Source organism: Stegodyphus dumicola, chromosome X1 (genome assembly GCF_044657685.1).
Source record: "Stegodyphus dumicola isolate Sdum_Otavi_A_Nest chromosome X1, ASM4465768v1".
NCBI lineage: Eukaryota > Metazoa > Arthropoda > Arachnida > Araneae > Eresidae > Stegodyphus > Stegodyphus dumicola.
This window is the reverse complement of record NC_140780.1, coordinates 15,096,479-15,123,822: the sequence shown is the minus strand read 5'-3', so window position 1 is coordinate 15,123,822 and position 27,344 is coordinate 15,096,479. Positions and strand designations below refer to the sequence as shown.

General features: G+C 33.7%; 1 protein-coding gene across 1 annotated transcript in view; it reads left to right on the top strand.

Moving 5' to 3' along the window:
- Rok (Rho associated coiled-coil containing protein kinase) overlaps positions 1-27,344 on the top strand; it is a 165,139-nt gene that overhangs the window by 46,521 nt on the left and 91,274 nt on the right. The window contains exons 5-6 of the mRNA XM_085807766.1: positions 6,469-6,569; positions 20,604-20,741. Coding sequence (XP_085663892.1) covers positions 6,469-6,569; positions 20,604-20,741 — 239 coding nt within the window. The remainder of the gene's footprint in view (positions 1-6,468; positions 6,570-20,603; positions 20,742-27,344) is intronic.

The window sequence follows — 27,344 nt, the reverse complement described above, 5'->3', positions numbered from 1 at the left end:
ACGCTCAAAATCTGAACTTCAAATAATGGAAAGCAACCACTGAACGGATTTTTATACCCTCTGGTAGTACCAAACGCGAGGAGGTAACGCCATCTATCGGCAAAAATAACTGAATTCCTCTCAGTCCGGTACTTGCTGACATTTATATGCACTATTTTGAGAGGAAATTATTTGATAAACTATCTTTTCGTCTTTGGATTCGGTATGTTGACGACACTTTCGCACTTTTTGACGGTTATAAAGAGGATTTATCTGAGATTCTATCTATTATGAATTCAATTGATCCAGCCATCCAATTCACTCTTGAAATTGAATCCAACGATTCCCTCCCCTTTCTTGATATTCTTATAATCCGCAATGAAACTGATTTTAGCACCACTGTGTACTGTAAACCCTTTGCAGTTTGTTTGCCACCCTGTTAAGCAAAAAATGGCTTCTTTTTACTATTATGTATTCCGCGCCCTTAAAGTTTGTTCCTCTGAATCTTTGCTTGCCAATGAACTTAATTATTTGAGAGCAGTTGCGATTGACCATGGATTTTCTCCCGTGATTATTGGTAAAACCGTTAAAAAATTTTCAGATTCCCATCAAAGAAGACTTTCCACTGTTAAAAATAATATTAATGACCTTGTCATGCTTCCATTTTATCCTTCTGTTAGCTATAAAATTGCACGGATTCTCCAGAAATTCAATTTTCAAGTCGGTTTCTCCCCTATTAATAAAATTCACCCTTCGATTCTAAACGATTGCGTTTCTGTCTTGAATTCTTGGCGAATTTATAGTATATTGTGTCACTGTGGTTTAAGATATATTGGCCAAACAAAAAGAGTGTTGAATTTTCGTATCAAGGAACATGAATCTTATGTCAGAAAAGGCGAAATTAACAAGTCTTCAATAGCGTATCATAGTTGGACATTTAACGATAATTTTGACTTTGGGTCTGCAAAAATTATCCAAAAGGCTTCTTCCATAGGTGAATTGGATTTTCTTGAGGCTTTTCACATTCACAAAGATTTAGCAGGTTTAGTTAATGATTTGAAGTCCAATCCAGTCCTTCCTAATGCCTTTAAAATTCTACTATCTTAATTCAGTTATTTTTGCCGATAGATGGCGTTACCTCCTCTCGTTTGGTACTACCAGAGGGTATAAAAATCCGTTCAGTGGTTGCTTTCCATTATTTGAAGTTCATATTTTGAGCGTGAAGGTGCATTTGCCCCTCGCTCCCTATTTTAACTTCGCTAATTTTTCTTGTCCTTTATGCTTGATCAGATAGCCTGGCTCAGTAAAAGTAGGCAGCCAGTGCAACTCTGATTAAAAATCCAGTTATAAGCATGTGCAGTGCTGATAAGGACTACGTGTTTCTGAGACTCCTTCTCCTTTATTTTCTTCTTTCTAGGTATTTCTTTCTCCTGATGAGGAGGGACCTTTAGTTGCCTTCAAAATCGATTGAGTGTTTCATTATACTTATGCTAAATACAAGGTTGTTTTTACGATTTTGATTGTCACATTGGCGTGTTTCTCTTCTAGTCTAAATGTATGGATATCAATTTGTGTCCAATTTGCTTTATATCTTTTCGGTGCATCGTTTTTTTTTTTTTTTTTTTTTTTTTTTTGTCTAAGAATGCATTATAAACTTGTACGCATGCAACAATAAGTTTCAATATCTTAGTTGATTATTACCATATATATATTGTTTATATGGAGTTGAATGCTTAGCCAAATAAAACTGTGAACTTGATGCTGCTAATGAAATGGCCAATTTTAAAGCTTGCTGTGAGAAAAGTTAATAAAAAGAATACCTGCTCAGTTAGATTAATCTACAGAAGCATCAGTGCATTGTCGCCAGCATGTGGTGATGTCATTTATACCACGTTTGTAAAAGTTAGTACCTGGAAAAGATAAAGTCCTCCTCTGCTTGATAAACTAATGCATCATTGATAAAGCATTTCTTGGACAAAAACAGCTTGGGTGCCGGAAAATAATGGTAATATGTTAAGGAAATGTGAGGGGGGTGTTTTGAGAAAGAGGCACAATTTCATGTCTGAAATAGTTGATTTGTTGTATAGTTAAACTGCTAGCTGTGGTCAGATATTATTATGGGATAAAAGAACTCTATTCCTGCGGTTCTCAACCTTTTGACTAATGCGTACCATCTAAACAAAAATTGAAAATCTTTAGTACGCCTTTGCAAAGTACCACCACCACTCTTGAACAAAGATTAGATCGCATCAATTTAGGAGTGTTAGAAAAAAAAAAAAAAAAACTCAAGTCAGGATGTTGGGGTGTTAATTTTAAAATTTAATAGTTAAAAGTACTTTGTTTCTTTGCATACCACCTATTTTTCTATTGGGTACCACCGGTTGAGAACCCCTGCTCTACTCATACATGCCAATTGCTTAAAGGCACAGTTATCTTGCATTTGCTGCATATCTGAACAATTTTAAGTGGCATATATCATTTTAAACTTGTGGAAGGAATGAGTTGAATACCACCATACTGTAAACATGTTCTTTGAATGCGAAGGCAACTTTGGAGCTCTTCCTAATGTGTCTTTTACTCCTAGTCATTGCAAGAAACATGTAGAGTTGTCACGGAATATCCACTTTTCACTCACAGTCGCAGTTTGTTGAAGGAACCTATCTTGTTAAAGAGGGAAAAGCACACATCTGAATGCTTTGTTTTCATCAGCATGTTTGCGAGTCATCCACTTGTCAAACTTCCTTACTGCTTCTGTTGCTGCTAAGAGCCCTGAAACAATTGAGAAGTGTACATAAATATTGATCTCTTGCACTGGGAAATTTCGCATGCAAGTTTTTGTAGATTTGCTTTGATTCATCCTTAAATTCAGTGCAAATGGAAAATCCCATTGACTATATTTGCCCCCCCCCAAAAGGACAACACCTGGAAAAGCCTGCCTTCAAAAACACTTGGTATAGTGTAATGTGTTCTGTAAACAAAAGTTTTATGAGCCCTTTTTTCCCCTTTGTTTTGATGTTGATGCTCTTATTTTGGGGGAAAATGATTAAAATTTAGGACCTGCTACCACAGAACAGTATTTATTAGAGAATTTTAAAACATTTGGAATCCTACTGGCGTCCAGGAAGTGTGTTAATTGGCACAGTATGGAACTTTTCTTGGAAACAGACAAGTAGTGGCATTGCAGTGTTAAGACTTGCGAAAATTGAGTATCAATTCAGAAAATACATGGTTCGTAGGTTCTACTATTTCCATTTTGACTGCACTCAGGTTCATCTGTAGCGGGTGCGATGAATTAATGACTGTTGAATGGGAAATGAATAATTAAAGTGCTAAGACAGTTATTTATTGGAGCAATTATCTAAGAGTAGTTTGCACACACAGACCAAAGGAAAAAAAAAAAAAAAATTGAAGGGCTTAACCACATTGTTAAAACCAATGAAATCCTTTTTAGAAAATGGAAAAACCAAGCAGGTGGAATATTGCCTAAACAATTAATGTGTTATCGTAAGAGATTCTGATGAGGAACATTACTATCATTTTGCAAAAAAATAAAATAAAGAAGCATCTACGGTTTATTTTGAGTCATGGGATGGTTATAAGGCAAATTAACAGCTGGAAGATTTAAACATCCCAAAGTTAACTACTGACATAATTTTGTTGATCCAGCTACAGGTGTGCATACCCAAAACATCGAACGAGTCTGGGGTTTCAAGAAATGGCATACCCCCCCAAAAAAACCCCACAAATGGGAGCCCCACACCACCACTTAGATTTGTATGTGGATAAATTTATTTGGTGTTGACTTCACACAGAGGATACATTTGTTTCTATCTTGAATGCAATTAGAAATTTTTAGCTGCTGCAATGACTGGTGTATGTTTGGCAGGATTCTCTTCAACTGTTTTGATTGGCTGATTTTTTCACTAGTACCGGAATTGATGAAAAAAGGGAAATGGCCGCAGGATTTGTTTTGTAACTTAAAATATCGAGAGCAAAATTTTATAAAACAGCGGTGAGTGGATTTCTCATTAAATGTTCCTCTGCTGAATGCTTTATTAATGTTATTAATTGCAACCTCTGAAGAATTTTTAACTTTGAACGTGTAACGTTACAGTAACCTTAACTCTTTGGGTTTCATGATTAACTTGATGTCAGGAGTATTCAGTATTTAATGGTCATTGATCAAAAGAAATACTATGGTTGTATACTGAATTTGCATAAACGACTGTCACTGAGTTTGCATAAACCTTGGAGCTTGTTTTCTTCCACAACCAGTAGAAATCTGGTTGTGGTTTTTTCATTTACAACAGCCCTGAGTCATCCCAAGTATTAAATCCTATCAATCCTGACTAGTAAATATAAGAAGCTTGTAGTTAATGTAATCTCACTGAACACTCGATTTAATTCCTTTCAAATTATTTTAATAATTTACCTGAGATTGCCTGACTTGTTTTGTTATCCAGGGTGAATCTCTAAAGTGGGCAAAACTTTAGGGGATGATAGAAAACCTCTGTACAAGCAATATTCGTCATAGAAAGTTTGGGCGAAATGCAAATGCCGAGCCGCTAGTTTCCATTGTAAAATGGTACAAAAAGGGTTGGTCCTGGCACCCAGTGGCCTTTTCTGCCGTGGACTGCCGAGAATATGGCTGGTTATATGAACCATGACATTTCCAGGGTGATGGATTGGTTGAGGTAGTCCCATAGTTTGGCTACCAAGATAATGGGATCTCTCATTTGTGAAACTTTCTCCTGTGTGGCTATATGAAAAGCCTAATCTATGAGTGCCCTGTTGAAACTAATATGTGTCTAGTTGTCAATATTGCCATTGTTGCCGGGGGCACTCGGGGGAAAATGTATTTTGGTAAATGTGCGTCAGTTCCTATCCTGGAGGTATGAAGCCTGCATTATAGCTGGCAAAAGGTCTTTTGAGCAATTTCTTTGAGCATGTACATCAATTACATTCCTGCTAATTAAATGTTTTCTGAAATATCTCCTCTCATTCTTTTGTTCCTTCTCATTCTCATTCACTCTTAAAATGTGACAGTGGAAAACTAGCTTTTAACTTCTCACCGCTTTTGTTCTGACCATAGATTCTTTGATGAATATTGCTGCATTCTCTCATCCTGTTAAGTTTTGCACACTTTTTCAGATTCACCCTGTATAATTAAAAAATCCAATGTTATTTGTGTTTACGAAGAATGAAAATTCTGTGTATGTTTCCTGAAATAATTCTCAATTTATAGTACTTCAGCCATTCAGAGGAATAGGGACTGTTGAAATAAAAAATATCTGTACGCAGTGAAGTAGTATTCTACGCAGTGAAGTATTATTATTAAAATTTTATAAAGTTATAAATTATTGCATTAGTATCCATGTAAAGCATCAAAGCTTTGCTGCATTACATGTTTATATATTGCAGCAGAAATCTTGGGAAAATGTTAATGTCTGAAATACACAATGTTTGAGTTGTGCAATAAGAGTGTATTAGTGATAATGATTTATTCAAAATATTTTTATTTCACACTATAATTGTGGTCAGGCAATAAAGTAAACTGCACTGACCTTTTTTGTTTTTGTGCTATACACGAATATGTACGAGCTTATTTGATACTTAGTGTCAGACCAGCCCTTTTATGTATCATTATTTTAATGATGATTGCATGTAAAAATTATAGAACAAGATTACAATAAATTTAATTAGAATTGGTAGTCTGTAATGCTGAAATTATCTTATTCTGAATAATTAACTAAATTTAACTTTCTAACTGTTCCTGTAACTGAGTGAAAGTGTGGGTTTGTATCCTGTTCACTCTACTTGGTGCTAAGCAGGAGGAAGAGGTTCAGCTGGAATAAATTAATTGATTCACCTGAAGGATTTGCAAGCCTCGGCTCAGCCGAGGAGGCAGGTTTCGTCATTCATTGTGGAAAGCTAAAATGAATAAAAGTTATGCTCATCTTCAGCATTGAACCTATCTAGAAAGATCTTAAGTAGGGTTCTGATTCATGTATTTTATATAGGATTGAGAGAATACGGATCTCAGACAGCACAGATTTTATCTAGAGAAATATCCATAATCCATTATAGTAATATAATTCAAAATATCATCAACAGTCTGAAATGGAAATTTAGTATCACTGTTTGCATATTTGATGTGCATTTAGGTAGTGCCATGACTAAATCATCTGCATCTGTACAACAAAAATATCTGATAAATTTTCAGTATTATTTTCAATGAGCTGAGCTGTAGTTGTTTGTTTTATTATTTGAGTGATTTCTATAGTACTGGTTCTTTAAAGTGGTGGTGTCAATATCTTACTTTGAAATAGCACTTAATTTGTTAGAAATTTTATTAAAGTGGTTAAACTATATCAAACAAAGTGTTAAAATTTTCATTCAGTGCCATTACTCAGTCTGTTCTGTTTAATTTCGTAAAAAATTTTTAATTGTTGTATATATGAAAAAAAATAATAGTTATATTTTCCTCAGATGAAAGATCTGCTAATGTTATTGTTACATGTCGTATGAAACCTGAGGATTTTACTGTTATAAAAACTATTGGCAGAGGAGCATTTGGTGAAGTTCAGTTGGTAAGAAATGATTATTTTCTATGTAATAACTTGTTTCATTTTTCCAGTGATGAGTTGTGAAAATGTCATTATGATACAGTATTTGTGCAGAATTAGTTTTTAAAGATAGGGCTTAAAAGCCATGAATATGTTACTATTGTAGGTGCCGCTTAATGTGATCATGTTTGTACAAGGCAATTTTGATGACATTAATTAGATAAGTATCATTAAGCAAGGAGAAAATGTATCCTTCCAAATAGTAACAGAATTTAAAATAATTACAAGAAGAAACATAAATAAATACTTTGACAGAATTTCCATTAAGAAAATGCTAAAATTTGTTTAGGAACTGTTTATAATGTCGAATCTTCATAGTATTTCTGGAAATTAATTGACTGATGCTATATCCCTAATCTTAATACTTGGAGGGCATCCCTTAGTCACATGGAAATGTAAACTTTAAGGTTAGGCAAAAAAGCAGCCTTAATTTGGCCGAGATATTTTCAGATTTTTTTCTTTTTAAAGGATCGGGGGGGGGATATTGCAGAATTTTATTTTTTTGCTTCTGAAAAAGAGGGACCTGTGTTTGATCTTTCTCAAAATTGATAGTTATTGAAAATCTAAACCAAAGTTGCCTTTTTGCCTAATTTTAAATGGTTGGCTAAGATTGAAAACCAGTTGTCAGGTGACATAACCCCTTATCTGGCTACATTTTTCTGATATATGGCAATTTTTATAATCTATTTTGAACTTATTTGGGTTAAACTAGAAGAGAAACACGCTAATGTGACAATCAAAATCGTAAAAAACAACCTTGTATTTAGCGTAATCTATTTTGAACTCTTTTATCTCTTAGTTGGTGGGTTTACTTCAGTTAAAAATGGTTTAATAAAGTGTGATAATATTAACTCAATTGTTGATCACAATAAGCAATATATTTTGATGTTTTCCTATACAAACAGGCAGAACTTTATGAATATGATAATGATATTAGAATGATAATATTAACCATGATCACATCAAGTGGCATCTACTGTATGTAAAATTGGCTACTTACAAGTTAATTAAAACATTATTGGGAACAGGCCATAAATATCATGAAGGTATATAACTTGAAAGCACTGGATTTTTCTGTTTGTTCTCAATGTCAATGTATATTATGTATATATGTATGGATTTTTATATATGTGAACTTCTTAAAATTATTAGTGAGGTACATAATTTTAGTGACATTACGAAAGCTTGTTGTGTTAAATGTTTAACCATACTGAAAAACAAAATGCAAGTTAGGTCAAAGGTAAACAGCCTTTATCACCCATACATAATTTAACATCGAGAATTGGGAGAAGAATTTTTATTATAATTTACTATAAGTTTCTATTCATGTAAATATCATATAAATATTCTAAGACAAAAAAAGTCTTCTGTTATTATATTTATTCTTTGAAGCAACATTCCCTTGGAGAATCTAGAGGACTGGAATTGGGTCATAGGCCGTGTAAATAATTGTGTACAGTGTCAAGAAATATCTTCTGATTGGCATTGATTTGTAGATGCTAAGTATTTGAAGAGGGGTTGGCAGTCTGATGAAAAGCAATGAATTATCATTATGTGTTCCTAATTATTTACATTCAAAAATGATATTTAGTGTCATTAACAATTACTATCAGGTTAGACTGTTAACAATTAACTGTAGCAAACTTCTTGCCACATAAAATAAGTTTATGTTCTTTCAACTACATGTCATTTTTTTAGCTTCTAGGGACTCGACTGAGAAATATGGCTGGAAGTGCAGTGAAACATGTTGGTCTGTTTTGCATCCTGAGATGCACTTTGAAGATTAACATTTCATGATTTTTTTTTATTTGAAGTTCGTGTGGTGTATGAAATAATGTGCTTACAGATTGTTTTACATTATTACATAACAAAGATACATTAAAACATTATTGCATAATATAACAAGGTTCCATTGACTTTTCTTGGATTACATTAATTGAAGTTACATTAATTGATTGGAGTTGACTTTTGTGGTCATTTGTTTATGGTAAAAACTCATTATCTGAGTTGCGGCTTAGTCGCATATGGAATGCTTTTCGGTTGGCTGATTATGGGAAAATATTTGATGAGAATCCTGTTAACACCTCTGCAAACTTAATTACCTCTCTACTGATAAAAAAATGTGTCATTTGCTGGATACTCTAGGCATTGGCTTACTTTATGTTACTTTATGTCCGGTCTTATTCACTTAGTGTTAACCCTAAATTAAGATCCACTTTTAATTTTGTTCTGTATTTCTTTTCCAGATATATCAAAATTTAATAGCTTTATTTAAAATGCCTTTAAATTCTTTTTTTTTTTTTTTTTTTTTTTTTGGTTCAGCCAAAAGTTAACAAGTGTGTTATTTTGGATATCTTATCTTAGAGTTCGATGACCAGAAACTTCTATCAATTGTTTTTTCTTCACGTGATAAACTTTCAGATGCATTTGAACAAAACTGAATGCTAATCCAATTTTTCACCACCCATAATTCTCGGGAAAATACATGTTGAAATTATTTATCAATGGAAAACAATGATTTTTAATGTTGGATGCTGATTCTTTTATTTTCAAATTAGTTAGAAACTTTCTTAAAGCAGTAAAAAGCTTAAAATATTATTATCTAATTCTTTGATAATGAGCTCGAGTTTTTGTATCATTGCATTTATTTTATCTTAAAAAATAAAAAATTAACACTTTAATCCTTGTAATCCTAGATTTAATTCATTTAACTTCCCAAAAATATCAGCTAAATATGTCAAACACTACAACCGTAATTCATTAACCCGGGAGTACATGCACTGATCCAACGAACACGAGAACACGCGCTGGGTATGTCATACCCGAATAAAAAAATTGTAATTAAAAATTTACTGAATAAAATTAATTGGTTTTTAAAAGAAGTTAAAATGCAAAACCAAGTTAATACTTCATTTTAGACAAAATATGAAACAATAAGGAGAGGAAAAATTATTTACTTACAGTTTTTTGAACATTGTTTACAAAATGAGGTCATATGTTCTATACATATATATACTTTTGCTACAATTTTCACAAATGAATCTAGTCTTTCTATCTATTTTCTTGGGGCACCTTGTACACTTCTTATAAGTCATTTTAGGTTTTTTAGATTTTTTTTTTTTTTTTTTGGGTGGTGGTCCATTGTGACAAAAGTTTCAAAAAGTTCTCTGATCAGAGCTAATTTGTCCATATCTTTTCTGCTGGGGCGATTTCTAATGTCATCAAAACAGAGACATCGTAAAAGAAAGAAATTGGTTTACTGACATTGTTTCCCGAAATATTCCCATTCTGTCTGCTGCCCACAAATCTCTTATGTTCACATGGGATGATTTATAAACGCCACATAAATACAGCAATCTAATTAAAGATTTCCAACTCACTTGTCACTTTTGCATTCCATTCACGAGTGAAATTTTCTTGTATTGATTCAATATAAATATTTGTATTGTCAACTACATGTTTTAACCTATCTTCATTGATAAGCAATGACCAGGAATCTAAAGGTGTTGAGACGACTTTAGAATACTTTTGTACTTCCAGGGAGTTTAGATTATTTTTGGTGCCAATTCTAACATTACTCCGGAATTTATTTTTGTTTCATTTCACTCCATTTTTTCTAACATTAAAACTCATAGCTACATTCCAGAGTTTCATTTTTTGTTTCTGTATCTGAATCGCTACTCTCGGTAGATGAATCATGATTCTATTATATTCTTCATCATCAACATCTTCCTCTTTTTTACTAAGTGAATCCTCGAGATTTTTCAATCTTTTCATCTCTTCATCGTAAGTAATATATGGCGCCATGCTTACAACTCAAGAAAAACCTATACTAAAAGTTTGAAAACAAGAAGTGCGAAGTGACTCACTGAGAAATGCGAGTACATGCGCGGGTACGACATGCCGAACAATGCTGTTCCTAAAAAACCCTTGCACCTGCCACCTCAGGAATTTCCCCCATTTAAGTATGTGACCTTGAACTTAGCTACATCAAGTATCGTCCTTTCATGAAAGAATGGGCGAAAAATATGCACATGGGTATGACATATCCGCCGCATGTGCTTGCATGTTAAATAAGCAAGTTTGCAATTCAAATTTTGAATCACAGAGGAAAATTTGAATTTCTGCTCAAAGTTCAAAAGGATGATTTAAAATTTTGTCTCCGGATAACTGTCTTACTTCGAACTGTAACAAAACTTTCATATTAACTGCCCATCTCTTGACATAAAATCGTATACAGTACAAAGTCCATAATCCGGACTTGTCGGACTTCGGCGATTCCGGATTAGGGGTTTTTCCAGATTATAGATCATCATTTTAAATCTGGTAAGATGGCATACAGAAATTATACAATTAAAAATATGAAACTGTAATTTATGAAATAAAGAGCAATTATGATCTAAAGGGTATCAAAATTTACAAAAAAAAAATCTTAATACAGGCATGAACGTTTTCCGCATTTTCACGGAATTCCGCTTTTTTGAGCGTCACCCGGGCTGTTTCTGAAATTGATGCAGAACTGTTGAGAAATTGCGACCGGCAAATGTGTGCGGGGGGGTGGTGGTAAATGGAGGACATGCTCTCTCTCTTCCTCTTTTCTTTGTGAAAAAACTTCACATCATCCTATAATATTACGCCAGGTTAGCGATCAAACGCGGGCACCCCTTGTTGCGAACTTGTCGAGTTTGCCTGAGCCGAGATCGCGAAATACATTGTTTCACATCAAGGCGAAGTAGGTGGGGCTTATGTGGAAAGGCGGAACTAGATCCGTACAAATATCGAATAAAAAAGGAGCAAGCAACCGCCAAACGAGAGCTGACTTCAGTAATTTCAGTGATTGGTGCTGGCGCCATCTGTCGGACATACAGATAACCACTCGCATTCTGCAGTACACAAAACTCTATGTAAAAATTTAAGGAATGCTCATTAACTCTACAAAGAAGAGCTAGAGATAGAAGAGGAGGAGCGAGAATCTAAAAAAAAAAAAAAAAAGCAATTAAACATTGCCGAAAATAAAGTATCAATGGATTGTATAAAAGCAGCCGAAAAGAAATTGATACTAGCTCGCAAACGGAAATTAGAAAAGTTGGCTGCAAAAGTAGCAAAAAAATAAAAGGTTTTTCCCTAAAAATATTTAATCAGGATCGAGTGAGACTTAGACAAAATAGTTATTTTTTGTATTCCTCCTTTAACTATATGTTATTTTGTAACTATATTATCTCACATAACTATTTTTTCTGGTGTTATATAAAGTACTGTTTATTGAGCTAAAAGTGAAGATAATTGAAAGCTATAGTAACAGTTATATATATATGTGATGTATCAGCTTTAGTCGTAGCTTAAATAATCAGACGATAAGTTTAAAAAACAGGATCCATTTATTATTATTCAATAGAAATAGCAGTTACAAAAATCAGATATCCGGAGTAAATAAAAAGAATTACTAATAACTTTTTGTATGAAGTTTAGTACATCGTGACATTTAAGAAAAAGCCCCGATGTTCCTTTTGCGAGTCTTTTTATAGCCTCTGGAAAGGCAGAGCTTCCAACAAATGACGTCAGCCAATCCAGTTCGCTTTAAATACTTCCAGAACATTCTGTTGGAAAATATGACTTATTGTAACCTTTTTTCTGCATCATCTCTCCTCCTTGAAATATTTATTAGGCTTAGTTCTTATTTTGAAGGGATATAGTAGTTACTTCTACTTCTTTTTCTTACTGTCACTTTAAATATTTCAAATCTACATATATTTTAACTCTAAAATTATAAATATTTTAACTTTAAAATATATGTAGATTTGAAATATGTAATAAAAAATATGCAATTTTTGAACCTATTTTGATGAAAAAAGTACACAGTGAGAGGGTTAATAAAGAAATTGAAAATTTACAATTTAAAAGATTCATCTAATATGTCTTAATGCATCATACGCATAGCTGGCACTAGGCATTTTCCCACCTAATGCAATCTCTGTGGATCCTAAATTCTGCTGCCTAGTGCCTTTCTAAATTCTGCTTCTAATGCCTGCTCTAAATTCTAAAAGTTTTGCCATTTCTAGATTTTGTTTGGTGTGTCACTAAATTCTAAATATTATGCCGCATCAGCTCTGTAACCTTCCTTTACCATATATATTTCATATTTCTTCTAAAGTTCATATTACTAATGAAACAAAATTAGACGCTTTTTCTATACATACTAAATGCATTTAGTGTTTTTTAGAATAACAGAAATCCTTAATTAAATCCAAAAATTCTAAAATGAAAAGGAAACATGCTGAAGAAAGAAATGCTACATAAAGAAAATTATTCTTTAAAGATATGTGCATTTAAGACACAATAACATGCCGAACAAATACTAATTCAGAAGTCAAAGAACAAAAATCAGCGTTATATTTTCAGAATTTTCACAGGACTAGTTTCGATGGTTTTACTGAACCACCATCCTCAGCTCAAAACCGCAAATGAACAAGATAGGAAATACTGATTAGATAAGATAAGAAAGCCTGGACAAGAATAAGCAAGTGGCGCCATCTGTTGGTGAAACCAGAACTAAAACATAATTTCTTTAAAGGCCGAATGCAAAGATGGATTGGAATTAGGATTGTTAACTAGAACAGAAAGATTTTTTTGAATGTGAAATGCCTCTAGAAAATCCAGTTTTCAAATGGAAGATTTTTTTGAATAATTTTGGCAGCAGAAAAATAGAAAGTGTGATTTTCGGACCAACAATGTTGAGCAACAGAAGACTTCTGTGTTTCTTTTTTTCTAACATATGCCTCATGTTCCTTGACGCAAAATTTTAAGGCTCTCTTAGTTTGGCCATTGTAAAGTAAACCACCCTGGCAAGGAATCCTTAATACCCCAGGAATTAATATCCGGAATACGGTCCTTGAGTGTGGAACTTGGAATTTTATTGATGGGAGAATAAACAACCCGAAAGTTAAATTTCTGCAACATATGTGCAACTTTATAGCTAATTGATGGAAAGAAGGGAATGACAACAGAATTTTTATAATCTCCTAAAACAAGAGTGTGCCTTTTAGTGTGTTGAGATGAGAATTTTTTTACTGCTTGATTAATAATGTTGGGTGAAAATCCCTGTCAATAGCTATTGCTTTTAAATAATTTAGTTCTTCATCAAGGGAAGTTTGGAGGAGCAAACTTGAAGAACACGGAAAACATATGAATAAAATGAAGCTAACTTTTGTTTAGTCGAATGACATGATTTAAAGTGTGGTGGAAAGCAAACCGATGAAGGTTTATGGTAAACCATAGTACTGAAGTTGGATGTGTTACGTCTGACCAGAATGTCGAGAAATTCGGTACATGAAGCTACGACACTAACTGCATCAAACAGAGCCTGACTAACTTTCAACACTTGCCAAACTTGCGTACATCAGACCTTTCAGGTTTGTTCTAATCAGCAAGTCTCTCTCTAGACAAGCAGCAGCAGTGACAACATTCAGTCTTTTGTTATTAATTATGCTGATTATGATTTTACTTCTCATTTTAACCTATGCAGTTTGACCTAAAATCTACCTGCTTATTTACTAAACCTCTAGACTGACCAAGTATGTGACAAAATGAGACATAAAAAAAATCAACATAAAGCTAACTGTTAGTAAAACGTAAATATCACTTATCTTCTTTCAAATATGACCAACTATTTATAAGTGTAAAATATTTAATGCTACTTAATAAATTGCATAAAGTTTATTTTATTCTCAAACTTATTAACAATTATGTTAATTAATTCGTTTAGTAATAATACATACTACTTAGAGATCTATTTTATTTTTAGGATGGTATTACAAAAGTGAAATTCAGGCATAGATATTATTTTTAATTGAATTTATCCAGTTCCCATTTGCTTATAGGTCCTTAATTTTTTTCATTAATGGTCCTTAAAAGTACTTAATTTCCGTGTGCAGAAATGTGTACGAACCCTGTGTTCAGTATTAAAGATTTTTGACAAAAATAATACATTTCTGAGTGAGTAAATGTCATTTTTAATGGAACAAAAAGTGTATGAGCCGTTTTATTTTATTTTGTGACATGTTTTATATTTTGATTGCTTCAAAATGAATTTTTAGTTGAAATAAAGCAAGTTATTCAAAGAAAAGTCCATATATATTAACCCTTTTTGCTTGTTTATTGTTGAAAAGGCACATGTCCACAAGATAAAAATTGCCTAGAAATTTTAAAATACTTGTTACAGTGTTGTTTTGACTATCTCTTTTTATTTAGGGATCGAAATATTTGATAACTTTATTCTGAAAAATGTTAGATGGTTTTTATTGCCTGGCGTAAATTTCCAAAAATGGATATGTGCCCTTTCAACAATAATCCATTCAATTTAGTGGGAATTCTTGAGACAGTGATTACAGGACTTTGTAACTGAACAAAAAATTTGTCTTATCTGTACAACTGAAGAGAAAAGTATTAGCTCAAAAAACAGTCCAATGTAAACAAGTTACATTGAAAGAAATGGTTGAAATTGTATGTAAACTAATGAATGAACATTGAGTTCGCTATATTAGTACGTTCATCTAGTTGCAATATGAAATACTGTGTTTTATTTTTTGAATAAATGCCTCTTTTATGGAATTTGCCATTTCATGAATTCGTGGACATACTGTATCATTTGTTAATGGAATATTATTAAGTTCATCAGCTGCTTTTCCCTTAAATATGTTAAATAGATATCTTTAGCTGCTGGTCATATAAAGGTTTTCTCCAATAGTGTGAGCCTGCCGAGTCTTGGCAATTCTTCTATTCTCCAGATTTATGCTTTAAATTGGCATGCAAAGATTCGAGATGTCTTTTTTGAGACAATGGTTTCATGCTCTGATTGGATAATACACTCACTTCTAAAAGATAAGCACGAAGATGTAAAATGCAAAAAAATCAACAAATACTGCTGTGATTGACACAGAATTTGGCAGGAAAGTAGCATATATATTTATGCATAAAACAAAATAAATAATTATATACAGAAATGAAAACAATATTAAATTTTTGTACGTTATCAGATAATGACATACTGGAAACTTCAACAGAATTATGTATAAAGTGAAAATAAACAGCATAAAATAAAAAAAAAAGGACATTAATAGGGTATGTGATCCCCCCCTCATCTGTATACAAAGTTTACACCTTGTGACCATGCTTTCAATTAGGTGGTGAACCACCGCAGAATTAAGCAATCGCCATTCTTCTTGTAGAGCAGTTTCCAGCTCAATATGAGTAGCTGGAAGTGGAAAACATGAAGATACAGCACGGCAGAGAGCATCCCAAAGATTTTCAATGGGATTAAAGTTGGGCGAATATGCTGGCCACGTCATACGCGCAATCCCTTCACTCTCCAGGTAGTCATCGACGATGTCAGCTCTATGGGAAAGTGCGTTATCATCCATTAAAACAAAAGTAGAGCCAATTGCTGCAGCGTACAATCTCACAATGGGTTCTAGGACTTCATCTCGATACCGGACAGCCGTCAAAGAAACCCATTTAAAGATGTGCAGGTCAGTGTGGTTTCAATCCTGATTGGCTTCCGGAAATTAGCATTTTCCTCTCTGTGCTTAACTTTTGGAAGTGAGTGTAGTTCACTGCAAACAACACATTGGAGCTGGAGGTCCTTTTCATCTCCATTCCAAGTAATAATGATAAATAACTTTCAGTATATTTTGTATAAACAAGTTTTCATTTCAATATTCTCAGTGGTAGTAGATTGTCCTGGATCTATCACTTGTGAATTGTTACTTCTGTGCTGTTAATCCTAGCCTTTTTTTTTTCATTTTAAAAATATAGATTTGTTTTATCTTTCACTGATATTTAAAAAATGCACAATATATTACAAGTTCTTAAAAAACAAGCAACAATATTCTCAAATCACATAGAAAAGTAAGGATTGCAAAGCAACAAGTCAAAATACCTGCTGTTAGAGACAGCAAATCAATGTTAAAAAAAAAAAAAAAAAAAAAGATTCTAATTGAAAATATAGCTATATGATCCTGGAAATGGTGGCAACATAAAAGTGTAGTCTTGTTAACAAATCCATCAACTCTAAAAGAACTAATGAGATACTATTATCTTTTTATAGGAACTTATTTTTATTTCCTATTAAATGCAACATCCATTTCAATTACACCTTTTAAAAACATCATTTATGACAAATTTTGTTATGTCTATGGCTAAAAGTATATTTATGAAAATAAAAATGGATGATTTTGCTAAAGTCTTATGAGCTGCTATTGGTTTTAAACAAAGCTCAGTTCGCACACATTTACAAGTGTTGGAGAAAAAAATTAATTATGATGTTGGGTTAATTTTTTAATTTCACAGTTAAAAATACTTTGTTTGTGTACCACCTATTTTCTCTTGCATACTACCGGTTGATAATTGGTGTTATAGAGAAAGGAGAATTATTAAGAAAATCCTTCCACTACTATTGAGCTTTCGGGAAAAGTACATTGGCATCATTTCGTAGGTAAGAGATACCTTACAGATTTCTGTTATCACAGAAGGTGAAGACTATTTGAGATTTTTATGATGGGAAGATTTTAAGAAAAGAAAATTGAACATTTATTAAAAATTATAGAAATTTGGTAAATACGACAGTTTTCCAAGTATTGACAGATATTGCTATTAATAGCCGGGTTTTTGCATTTCTACAATAACTACAAAAATTCTGAGGATATACTGAAGGGAGAATTCTCTGTACGAGATATTGAAAATTCAGAAAAGCTAACTTTTGGTTCAAAAGGAAGCTTTCTCTGAATAGTTTACACATGACAAATTAAAGACCCTTAACGTTTTCTTAGATGATGATGGATTGATTAGGTTACAAAGAAAAATTTTTGGAAGAGAAGGTGAAGAAAACTTAACGTCTATTGCTTGCCTTCGAATCATGAATTGGTGTAAAAAATAATTTATGAATGTCATCTGAATCTGTTGCATGATGGAGTGCATGTTGTTCCAGCTGACATTCGTCTATGATTTTGGGGTTTTGAGAGGAAGGAAGAGTGTCCAAAGAGTTATCATGTAATGTTCCTGGTTTAAAAAGTATTCTTCGAAGAAAATGGAAACTAAACCAGCTTCACTACCAGATTAGACTCATTAGAGATTGTGACTCATTAGTTTTTGAAATAACTGGAGTGGATTTAGCTGGACCTCTACACTTAAGGATAGAAGTAAGAGTTGGATTCACTTGTGCTGTGTCCAGAGCTATTCATCTGGAGTTGATTCAAAGCCTTTCCACCAATGTTTTACTGTTAGGATTACAAAGATTTATAGTGAGATGAGGCAAGCCAAAAAACTTATACAGCGATAGTGGGACAAACTTTAAAGGGGCTAGTAACTCTTTGGAGTCTCTCGACTGGGATATCTCGGGAAAGCTCCACATTGCGGAACCAAGGGATTTTCAACCCTCCTTCAGCTGCTTGGTGGGAGTAGATAGTTCAGATGATGAAGAAACTTTTAAGAAGGGTACTAGGAAAAAGCTTTCTAACATATGATGAAATGTACACAGTTTTATGTGATGGGGGAGCGGTCATCAATTTTCGACCTGTAACTTACTTATATGAAGATGCAGAAGATTTAATGCCGTTGACACCTTCCATATTTCTTCAAGATAATAAGATGGTAGGAGTGCCAGACTTGGATAATTTGAACAGTATTAATTTAACTAAAAGACATCGGTATCAACAAAAGCTACAGCAAGAGTTAAGAAGATTTAGAGAAGAATATTTAGGTCTTTTAATTCAACAGTTTCAATAAGAACAATCTGAGACAGATAAGTGTCGGTGAAGTTGTTCTGTTCGATAATAGAAAAAGTATATATTGGCCTATAGGTATAGTCACAGAGGTCTTTCCTGGAAAGGACAACCATGTCAGAGTACTGAAAGTAAAAACAGAAGTAGGAGAAATGATACACCCCTCTTCAACAGTTATATCCTTTAGAGATCACTAATCCAAACATTTTATTTAGAGCTGAAGAACTTGAACAAAATTTTGTGCCATCTTTTTTTTTTAATAAAGAGAACATTCCTCAGAAATCTGAAAACATTCAAAGGGACAGTAAAGGAACTGATTTTGAACTTAAAACTAAATGTGACAGAAAAATTGTCAAACCTTCTCGTTATGATTTTTTCTCTTAGTAGATGTTCTGTATTATTATGGATATTATTATTATGTAAGTATATGGAACAGGAAGTTTAAATTTTATTTTTGTTTAGTTTTGATTTTTATAGAGCATTGTAAGAAAATCAAGAGGTGGGAACATCTAGGAGCTCCATGGTTTAACCCTTTAGCAACGGTGCACCTTTGTGTAAGACGCTCGTGCGGGACGGAAGAGAATCGAAGGCAATCACCGTACAGGAAACTGTTAAAAAGAGAGAAAACTGTTAAAAAACTGGTCAATAAAAAGTACTTAAGTGCGATAAGTATGCCTTAATGAGCTGAATGAACTACAAATGAAATAAATGGAGTGGGAAAATTTCCTTATGTGATAATGTTTGTATGAAACAAAATATTAAGAGTAATTTTCCGAGAAAGGTTGTCTCAGATATTTAATTTTCTTGAGGCAAATTTTTGCAGAAATTTTAATTCCCTATATTTTGTATAATTATTATTATTTTTTTTTTTTTGCTATAACTCATCAAAGGAAGAAAAGTATATAATTTGCTTTGCATTAGTGATGCATACCTTTAATATTTGCTGCAAGTTACTAAAATAAGTCTAGTAGCATGAAGATATTCTTATAATAAGCATATCTGTATATACCATAAAAATACAGTATGTCTGAATATTTACACTGCTGGCCATTAAAATTGCAACACCAGGAAGGAATGATCTGATGAACATCAAAATCACATGAAAGGAAGAAGCAATATGTTATGCGAATGATTAGTATTTCAGCGCATTTAGACAACGCAGGAGGGGGAAACGGCATTTGAAGCATTGCATAAAAGTTGTGTAGTGGATTTCTTATTCGGAAAGTGTTTGTAAGGTTAGAGTTTTTTCAGAATATCATGTTATGCATCGAATAAGAAGAGGAAATGCTCACCAGCAAGTTTCAAAATTTGATAGAGGCAGGATCGTTGCCTATTGAAAGTGTAAATTATCGTTCCATGATATAGCTGGTCACATTTTAAGTTTATTATTAAAAGAGGTTTTCTTAGACATCCATTTCTCAACCGTTAAGGGTTGGATACTTTTTCACAATTAAATAGCTAGCATCTTATTCATTACCACAGTGCTTTTTGTTTAGAGACTGACATGGTGTTGTTATTACTTATGCTCCCTTGTCTGGCAGTAATATCAGCCCAAGCTTACAAAATTCCTCGTGGCAAAGGAGCGCAAGATATGCCTGTCATTGGCAACATCCTTGAGCACCTTATAGGTAACAGTGTGATTTAGCTCAGTTCCGCCCCCAATTTTAATGGAGAGCACCCCGGGGGATCGGGTCTGAGGGTCTCCCACCCTTCTCCCCTTCCATCAAACCCCACTAGAAGACTTTCGGCTCACCACATATTTAGAGTGCCGCCATGCCCCACTGACACTATACATTTACAAACATCTATGTCTTCTCTGGGATTCGAACCCAGGTCTTTTGGCACGGCAGTCAGTGACTCTAACTACTATACCGGTTGGGTGGCCGACTGACATGTTTATACTACTAAGATGTTTTTGTTCTTAAAATGATTGAATACTTACCTTGAATTCTTGCTTTTCATATATGTTAATCAATATTGCTGAGATGGTTAATGTGCAGAATTTCTGTGAAGTGCATTAAATGAAAAAATGAAAACATACATTTAATATGAGAAATATTGTTTTTTTGGTGGAGGGAGAATTAAACAGCAGTAACCTCTTTTTTTTTTTTTTTTTTTTTTTTGTGTGTGTGTGTGTGTGTGTTTGCAGTTTTGCAATGCATACATTTTCCTCCTATTAACTTACAATAATCTAATTTAATTTCACACTGCATTTTTTTTTCAGGTGCGGCGTAAATCAACAAAACATGTGTATGCTATGAAACTTTTAAGTAAATTTGAAATGATTAAAAGGTCAGATTCTGCTTTTTTCTGGGAGGAACGTTTTATAATGGCTAATGCAAATTCAGAATGGATCGTAAAGGTATGTCCCATTTTAAAAACTGTTTTGTTATTGATTTTAATTATTTCTATGCAGTTTTGAGTTCTTTTGACATAAAAGTACCCTTTGTTTGTGACTAATATCTTGTTTAGCAATAACAAACTAATTACACATTATGCTTGTTGCATATCCATAAAATTTAGTTGATTAAAAGGTACAACTTTGTAGAATGAATTTTTCGTTCTTGATTGGTGGTCAAAATGTAATGTTTTTCTAGAGAAGGCAACATTCTCTTTTTCATCAACTGACTAACTCCATAATCCCATTAGGGTCCTTTATGAAAAAGACAAATATACTCAATATGAAAAAAAAAAGAACACTAAATGTGGAAGTTAGGTACACAGGGAATGTTAACCCTCTGACTGCTCAATTTGTGGACTGAAATCGCTTAAAAAATAGTGCAATTTTTTTGTACATATTTTAAATCTATATGTAATGGAGAATTGAAAAATGCATTTTTCGCTTCTAGAAAATATTTTTTTATATAGATTTTTATCATGAGAAACTAAGTTGCCAGAAAAACCAATTTCAGATGTTATCACCCCCCCAAAATTTTTTTAAATAAATTTCAATCGAATTACAGTTAATTTCTATTTATTGCATAATATAAAAAAGTAAGATATATAAAATTCAAGAAAATATAAATAAAGCTTTGAAGAAAAAATACCTTAGAAATGCAGCTTAGTATGATAGAGTTCAAAACAGGGTTCAAGGCAAAGTCCAACTTCACAGTCTTTGCACCAGATTCGATAAATCTAATTAACAATCAGTCTAATTATTAATCTAATCAATAAATCTAATTAATAATTTAATTAAATAATCAAGATAATCGCTGAATGTTTTCTAGCAGCCATTTCTGTAAGAAAAAAGTGCAAAAAGTGGAGTTTGAGCGGTAATACCACCTGGCTTCAAATGCCGCAATTTAGTGGACAACTAACAATATCTGTTGGCCAAAACATAAACTAAACGTCTAATACTGTATACAATTTATTTCAGTGTTTAAACGGGGCAAAAATGGGATGCGCTCCTTAGTAAAGGAAGAAAAACACATGTCCGCGGAAATCCCGGGATGAGCAGATTTTGCGACTTGAGTTGCCCGTGGAAATCGCGGGACGAGCAGCCAGAGGGTTAAACACCGTTCTGACTCCAATAAGATTAATATTTATTTACATTTTTTGGAAATAGAATTACACAGACAGAAAATCAGTCATTGTTCTTTTTCTACTTGAAGGCTTAGTGTTGCTACTTTGGCGAAAAGAAAATTACATGTGAAGAGTTTCACGGATTTTGCTTCATTAACGCAAGTGATGTTGCCACACACCCCCTTCCCAGTGATATCATTATATCTCATAATCTTTTAGGTATGCAGGAAATCTCACCCTTCTTCCAGCTTTTGTGTTTGTAGGATGAATATCTTTGGAAGAATCATTGTCTCCAGGAAGTGGAGGTGAGATTTTGGAGTTATCAGCTTCATGTGTCTGGAGATTTGTTGTTATTTCATTTTTGAGACTGAAACCTTCTGTCTATTGATATCATTTTAATTTTACCTGAAACTTCCACATTGAAAAATTTCTCAAAACGTTTTTTTAACTAAATATGGTCTAAGATAGGGTTGTTGAAGAGAAGTCCTTGTGTATGAAAATTGGTTTTTTTTCTTGGGTGGTTGTTGGAGTTGGTTTTAGGTTTTGGATGTGACTTTGCTATTTTTGTATAAAATCTGAATGCATAATAGTGGGGACATAACTGAAAAATTCTCCAGGCAAACAGATTGGTGAACCGTAAACAAGTTCAGTAGAAGAACAATGCAAATCCTCTTTAATGGCGGTTCGAGTGCCAAGAATAATCAAAGTTAGAACATCAGTCCAAGAATTTAATGTTTGCTGGTGGGATTTTAGGCTGTTTTTCAAGGTTTGATGTTGTCGTTCGATTAAACCATTAGATTGTGGATATTAAGCCGTTGTGCTGTTCGCCTTGAAGCCTGGGTATTTGCTCAAGTATCTGAAGAGTTGGCTGTCAAATTGCCAACCTTGGTCAGATGTTATCTTCTCTGGGATTCCAAATCTCGAAATCCAAGTCGCAATGAGGGCATGTGCAACAGACTCTGCGGTTTGGTCTTCCTGAGGTACAGCTTCAATCCACCGAGTGAATCTGTCGATGATGGTAAATAGGTACCTAAAACCTTTGCAAGATGGTAAATTGCTAACAGTATCAATATTAAGGTGCTTGAAACGTTGATTGGGAACTTTGAATTCGGCAGCTGGAGCGTGGGTATGTTTGTGAATTTTGGCCCGTTGGCACTGGAAGAATGCTGTAGACACAACTGACAGTCTTTGTTTATGCCAGGCCAAATGAATCTTTTTGTCACCAGCTTTGTTGTTGCACGAATTCCAAAATGGGATAAGTTATGTATAGAGAAAAATACTTGTTCTCGAAATTCTTTAGGAATGTATGGCCTGTTAAAATTAGTAGAGCTATCACAATAAATTTTCTTATTGCCATCCAGAATAGGAATTTGTACTATTTTGAAACTGGAATTTGATTTAAGAATCCCGAGGTCTTCATCTTCCTGGCAGTATCCGGGTAAACCAGTGTGGAAGTATTACACAGGGAATGTTAAACACCGTTCCGACTCCAATAAGATTAATATTTATTTACATTTTCTGGAAACAGAATTACACAGACAGAAAATCAGTCATTGTTCTTTTTCTAGTTAAAGGCTTAGTGTTGATATTCTGGCGAAAAGAAAATTACATGCGAAGAGTTTCACAGATGGCGCTTCTCACCACACTAAACAGAATAATGATGGCTGTATTTCAAAATTGCAAATTTGCATACTTAAACAGAAGTGTGCTGTGTGCATACCTGGTTGCCATATAAATGTTTTTTGATAGTATTGTGGGCTGGAATGTAACTGTTTTTATGATATACTGCATAAGCTCATGAATACATTTTCATGACTTTTCAGCGGGGAAGCATAATCAAGAACTAACAAAGATATTGTAACAACTAACAGAAGAATTCACAACTAGTTAATAATTGTTGAGTTTACATATTTAGCATATGAGACAAACAAAAAAAAAAAAAAAAGACTTGCATGTTAGTTGGTACCTGCCAATACATTGTCAACAGTGTTAATACAGCCTTTTGGTAATGAAATGTGTTTTCATTATTGGCAGATTAATTAAACTTTTTTTTTTAAATTTCCAGCAAGTATTGTTCGGCAGTCACATTCAGAACTCTACCAGATTGTTATTTTCAGTAGCTGTGTGTATTCATATGAACTCAGTTAAATAAGAAGGCAGGTGACTTTTTTCGAACCAGTGTCCTGTTTCCTGTTCTTACTCTACACGTTGATCAGAATAATGGACACTATTTCCCCACTGTGCATATATCATAACATACAGTTTCATTTGCATAAAAGTATGAACATTCATGATTTTTTTGGCAAAGTATAAAATACTTGGAAATGATGGAATTCCTCTGGTGCATTTCTGAGTAAATATAGTAGTTAATGCACAATTCAAAATGCAGTAAAATTTAATGTGAGATGAGCAACCGTTATGCTAAGACCATTTCATGGATAATGTTTACTCAAAAAAGTAGATATTTATTTCCTTTATTTCCTTTAATTAATCTGCAATTGATATTGATATAAAGAATATAAATGATATAAAGCTATGATATAAAATCTATGATATAAAGCTCCCTTAGCTGCCCTCACACAAAGAGAGGTCGCAGATATAACAAAAAAAGGAAAGAAAAATATAAAATTGCTTTTTTGTTTAGAATAATGAGCTGGACAGCAAATTGTGCTCTTGAATTATGGTTGTAAATTTGCGAAGTGTACTGAACAAAATCTTATTCTGCAAATAATTTCTTTCTCCCGAAAGACTTTAGAAGTAGACCATTCCTCATTTGCTAATTGTCGTATTGTAAAGTTCATCAGGGTACCTTCTTAAAATATTTGTTATGAGTCAGAGAAGTGTAATGAAAAATGTGTCAGAGAATGTGTTATGAGTCAGAAAAGTGTTTGCTGCAGTGCTGAAATAGTACAGATATTTTATTTCTGAAAATTTATCATCTGCATTTTACTTTTAGATAATTTATTTTATTTTTTTTAAGGCCTTTTCATCATTTACTAATTTTTTCTAAATGAATTTAGTTCTTGTTTTTATCTAGATAAAGATAGTGCCAGAAAAATGGAATATTTTGAATAATGTTTTTGAAAGGGCAAGTGTCAAATTTGTACTCTACTTGCATTATTTAGAATGAAAGGATAATGTTTACTGTTACAAATTTGGTACATAGATGATTTTAGTGCAGTTATATATAAAATTGTAATTTTTTTTGTGTAATGTAATGTGAAAAATCTAAAGAGAAAAACTATGCCGGAAAAGTAAGAATACAGTGTCAAGTCCATTTAACATTGAGTAAATGTCTATCTCGGTAATTTGGCAAGATATCTCCAAGCTGACAACAATTTTGGCAGCTTATTTGATCGCCAAATTTGGAGAAAAATCGCCAATAGTCTCGAAACTTGATGACCACTGGCTATGTTTTGCTCCAGTCCCTGTTTTACTGTAATAGGTATTGTAATCGAATTTATCACTGTATTAAATGTAACCGTAATTTGACCCTCATGTTTCCTTCCAGCAGTTTTGAGAAACAAAGTGCTAGAAATATCTCGGCGGCCGGTTGAAAACTATATAAAGCTGGAAAGAGCATCTGCTCTCAGTTATTGTTGCAAGTTGTTTGTGAACTGAGATATCTCCATTAGCTTTCTCTTTAGATGTATGTGCTGTGCATTGCGTTGCATTTAATGTTCTTAGTAGTTTGAATTGTAAGTACTGATTTTACTATGTGGTACTGTAAATATCTGTATGAGGATTTCTGTGGAAAACTCCAGAACTTTGAAGTATTCCTTTTGATAAAAGTAAATGTTATTAACCTATCATCGGACCTGTGTGTATTTAATCTATTATGAACACATAGACATGCAATACATTTTGGTGTCATGAGTGGGATTGAATGCCAGTGACGAGTGATGGAGGAAAAATTTAGGAAGTTGGTGGCAGCCTTTGCTGCATTCAAAGAGGTGAAGGCTGACCAAGGATCCATTAAAGAAGAGATGAAGTTTGCAAAGAATCCATTAAATAAGAGATGAAAGCTATTCGAGAAAGACTGAAGCAGGTGAAGAGGAAATGAAAAGAGAAATTACCTGGATAATAGAAAACAAATTCAATACTATGGAATGCAGAATAGACAAAGTGGAAAAAAAATAGGGTCAAGGAAATTGAAGAGAAAGTTTCTTCCATCAAAGAACAAATCGAAGAGAGAGTTTCTTCCATTGCCAAACAAGTTGACATCTTATAGAAATTCATAGCAACAACAGGAAGCAATTTGGATGGTTTTAAATTTTTAGCCATGCCTTGTCGTCCCTCTCCAAAGGTACCCATCTGTGATGGGAAGAACTATTGGCAAGCGTACAACACTCAGCTTTCAGTAGTGGCGGATGCAAATGGATAGGATTTGCAATCCCATCCATCTCGCCACATCTCTGGGAGCAGCCGCAGCGGATATCCTTTAAATTCTTACCAAAAACCAGAGGCTAGACTTCAAAACTCTCTACAGTGCTTTGGGAGAAATGTGTAAAAGATTATACCAGTCTTCAATTAAAATCCTATTAACAGAAGCCCACAGAAACTCGAAGAACTTGGCACGGATGTTGAAAGGATGTCTCATCTCACCTTTTCGAAATGCCTGACAGAAACAAGGAAATCCTGTGCCTTCAGTACTACATCGAAGCCAATCTAAAGCTCAGTCCTGCTAAATGTGAACTATTCGGACAGGAACTGACTTACATTGACTTTGGACATGTTGCCTCTGCCAAAGATGTGAGTACAGATCCAGGAAAAGTGACAGCAGTCAAATATTGGAGATACCCTGAAAATGTCCATCTGCTGAGAAGTTTTCTAGGGCTTTTCGCCTACTTCAGGAGATTCGTGAAGGCATTTTCTTTTCTTCCGTGGCAAGACCCCTTCACAAGCTGACAAGGAGCAAGCAAAAGCTCTTGATTACAAAAGAATGTAAGGGTGCATTTAGCAAATTGAAGGAGGCTTTTAACATTTTCTCCAATCCTCGATGTATCCTCAGCTCAGTAAACCATTTATTCTTGACATGGATGCGAGCAATGGGAGTGTCGGTGCTGTTCTGTCCCAAAAAATAAACGGTCAAGAATGAGTTGTGGCCTACCGGAGCAAGTGTCTGTCTAAACTGGGAAGGAATTACTGTATCACGAGGAAAGAGTTGACTGCCAGAGTTAAACCCGTAGAACATTTCTAGCATTTTCTCTATATCAGAAAATTCCTACTCTGCACAGATCATGCATCATTGACCTGGTTTTTAAATTTTAAAAATACTGAAGGCCAAATAGCAAGGTGGGTACAGAGATCCCAGGAATATGACATCACTATCCGTCATCGGATGTGATCTTCACACGGAAACACTGACACCCTGTCTAGAAGACCTTGCTCAGAAAGCTGCCGATATTGTTCGAGGGCCGAAGTGAAATACGAAGAGGTCGAA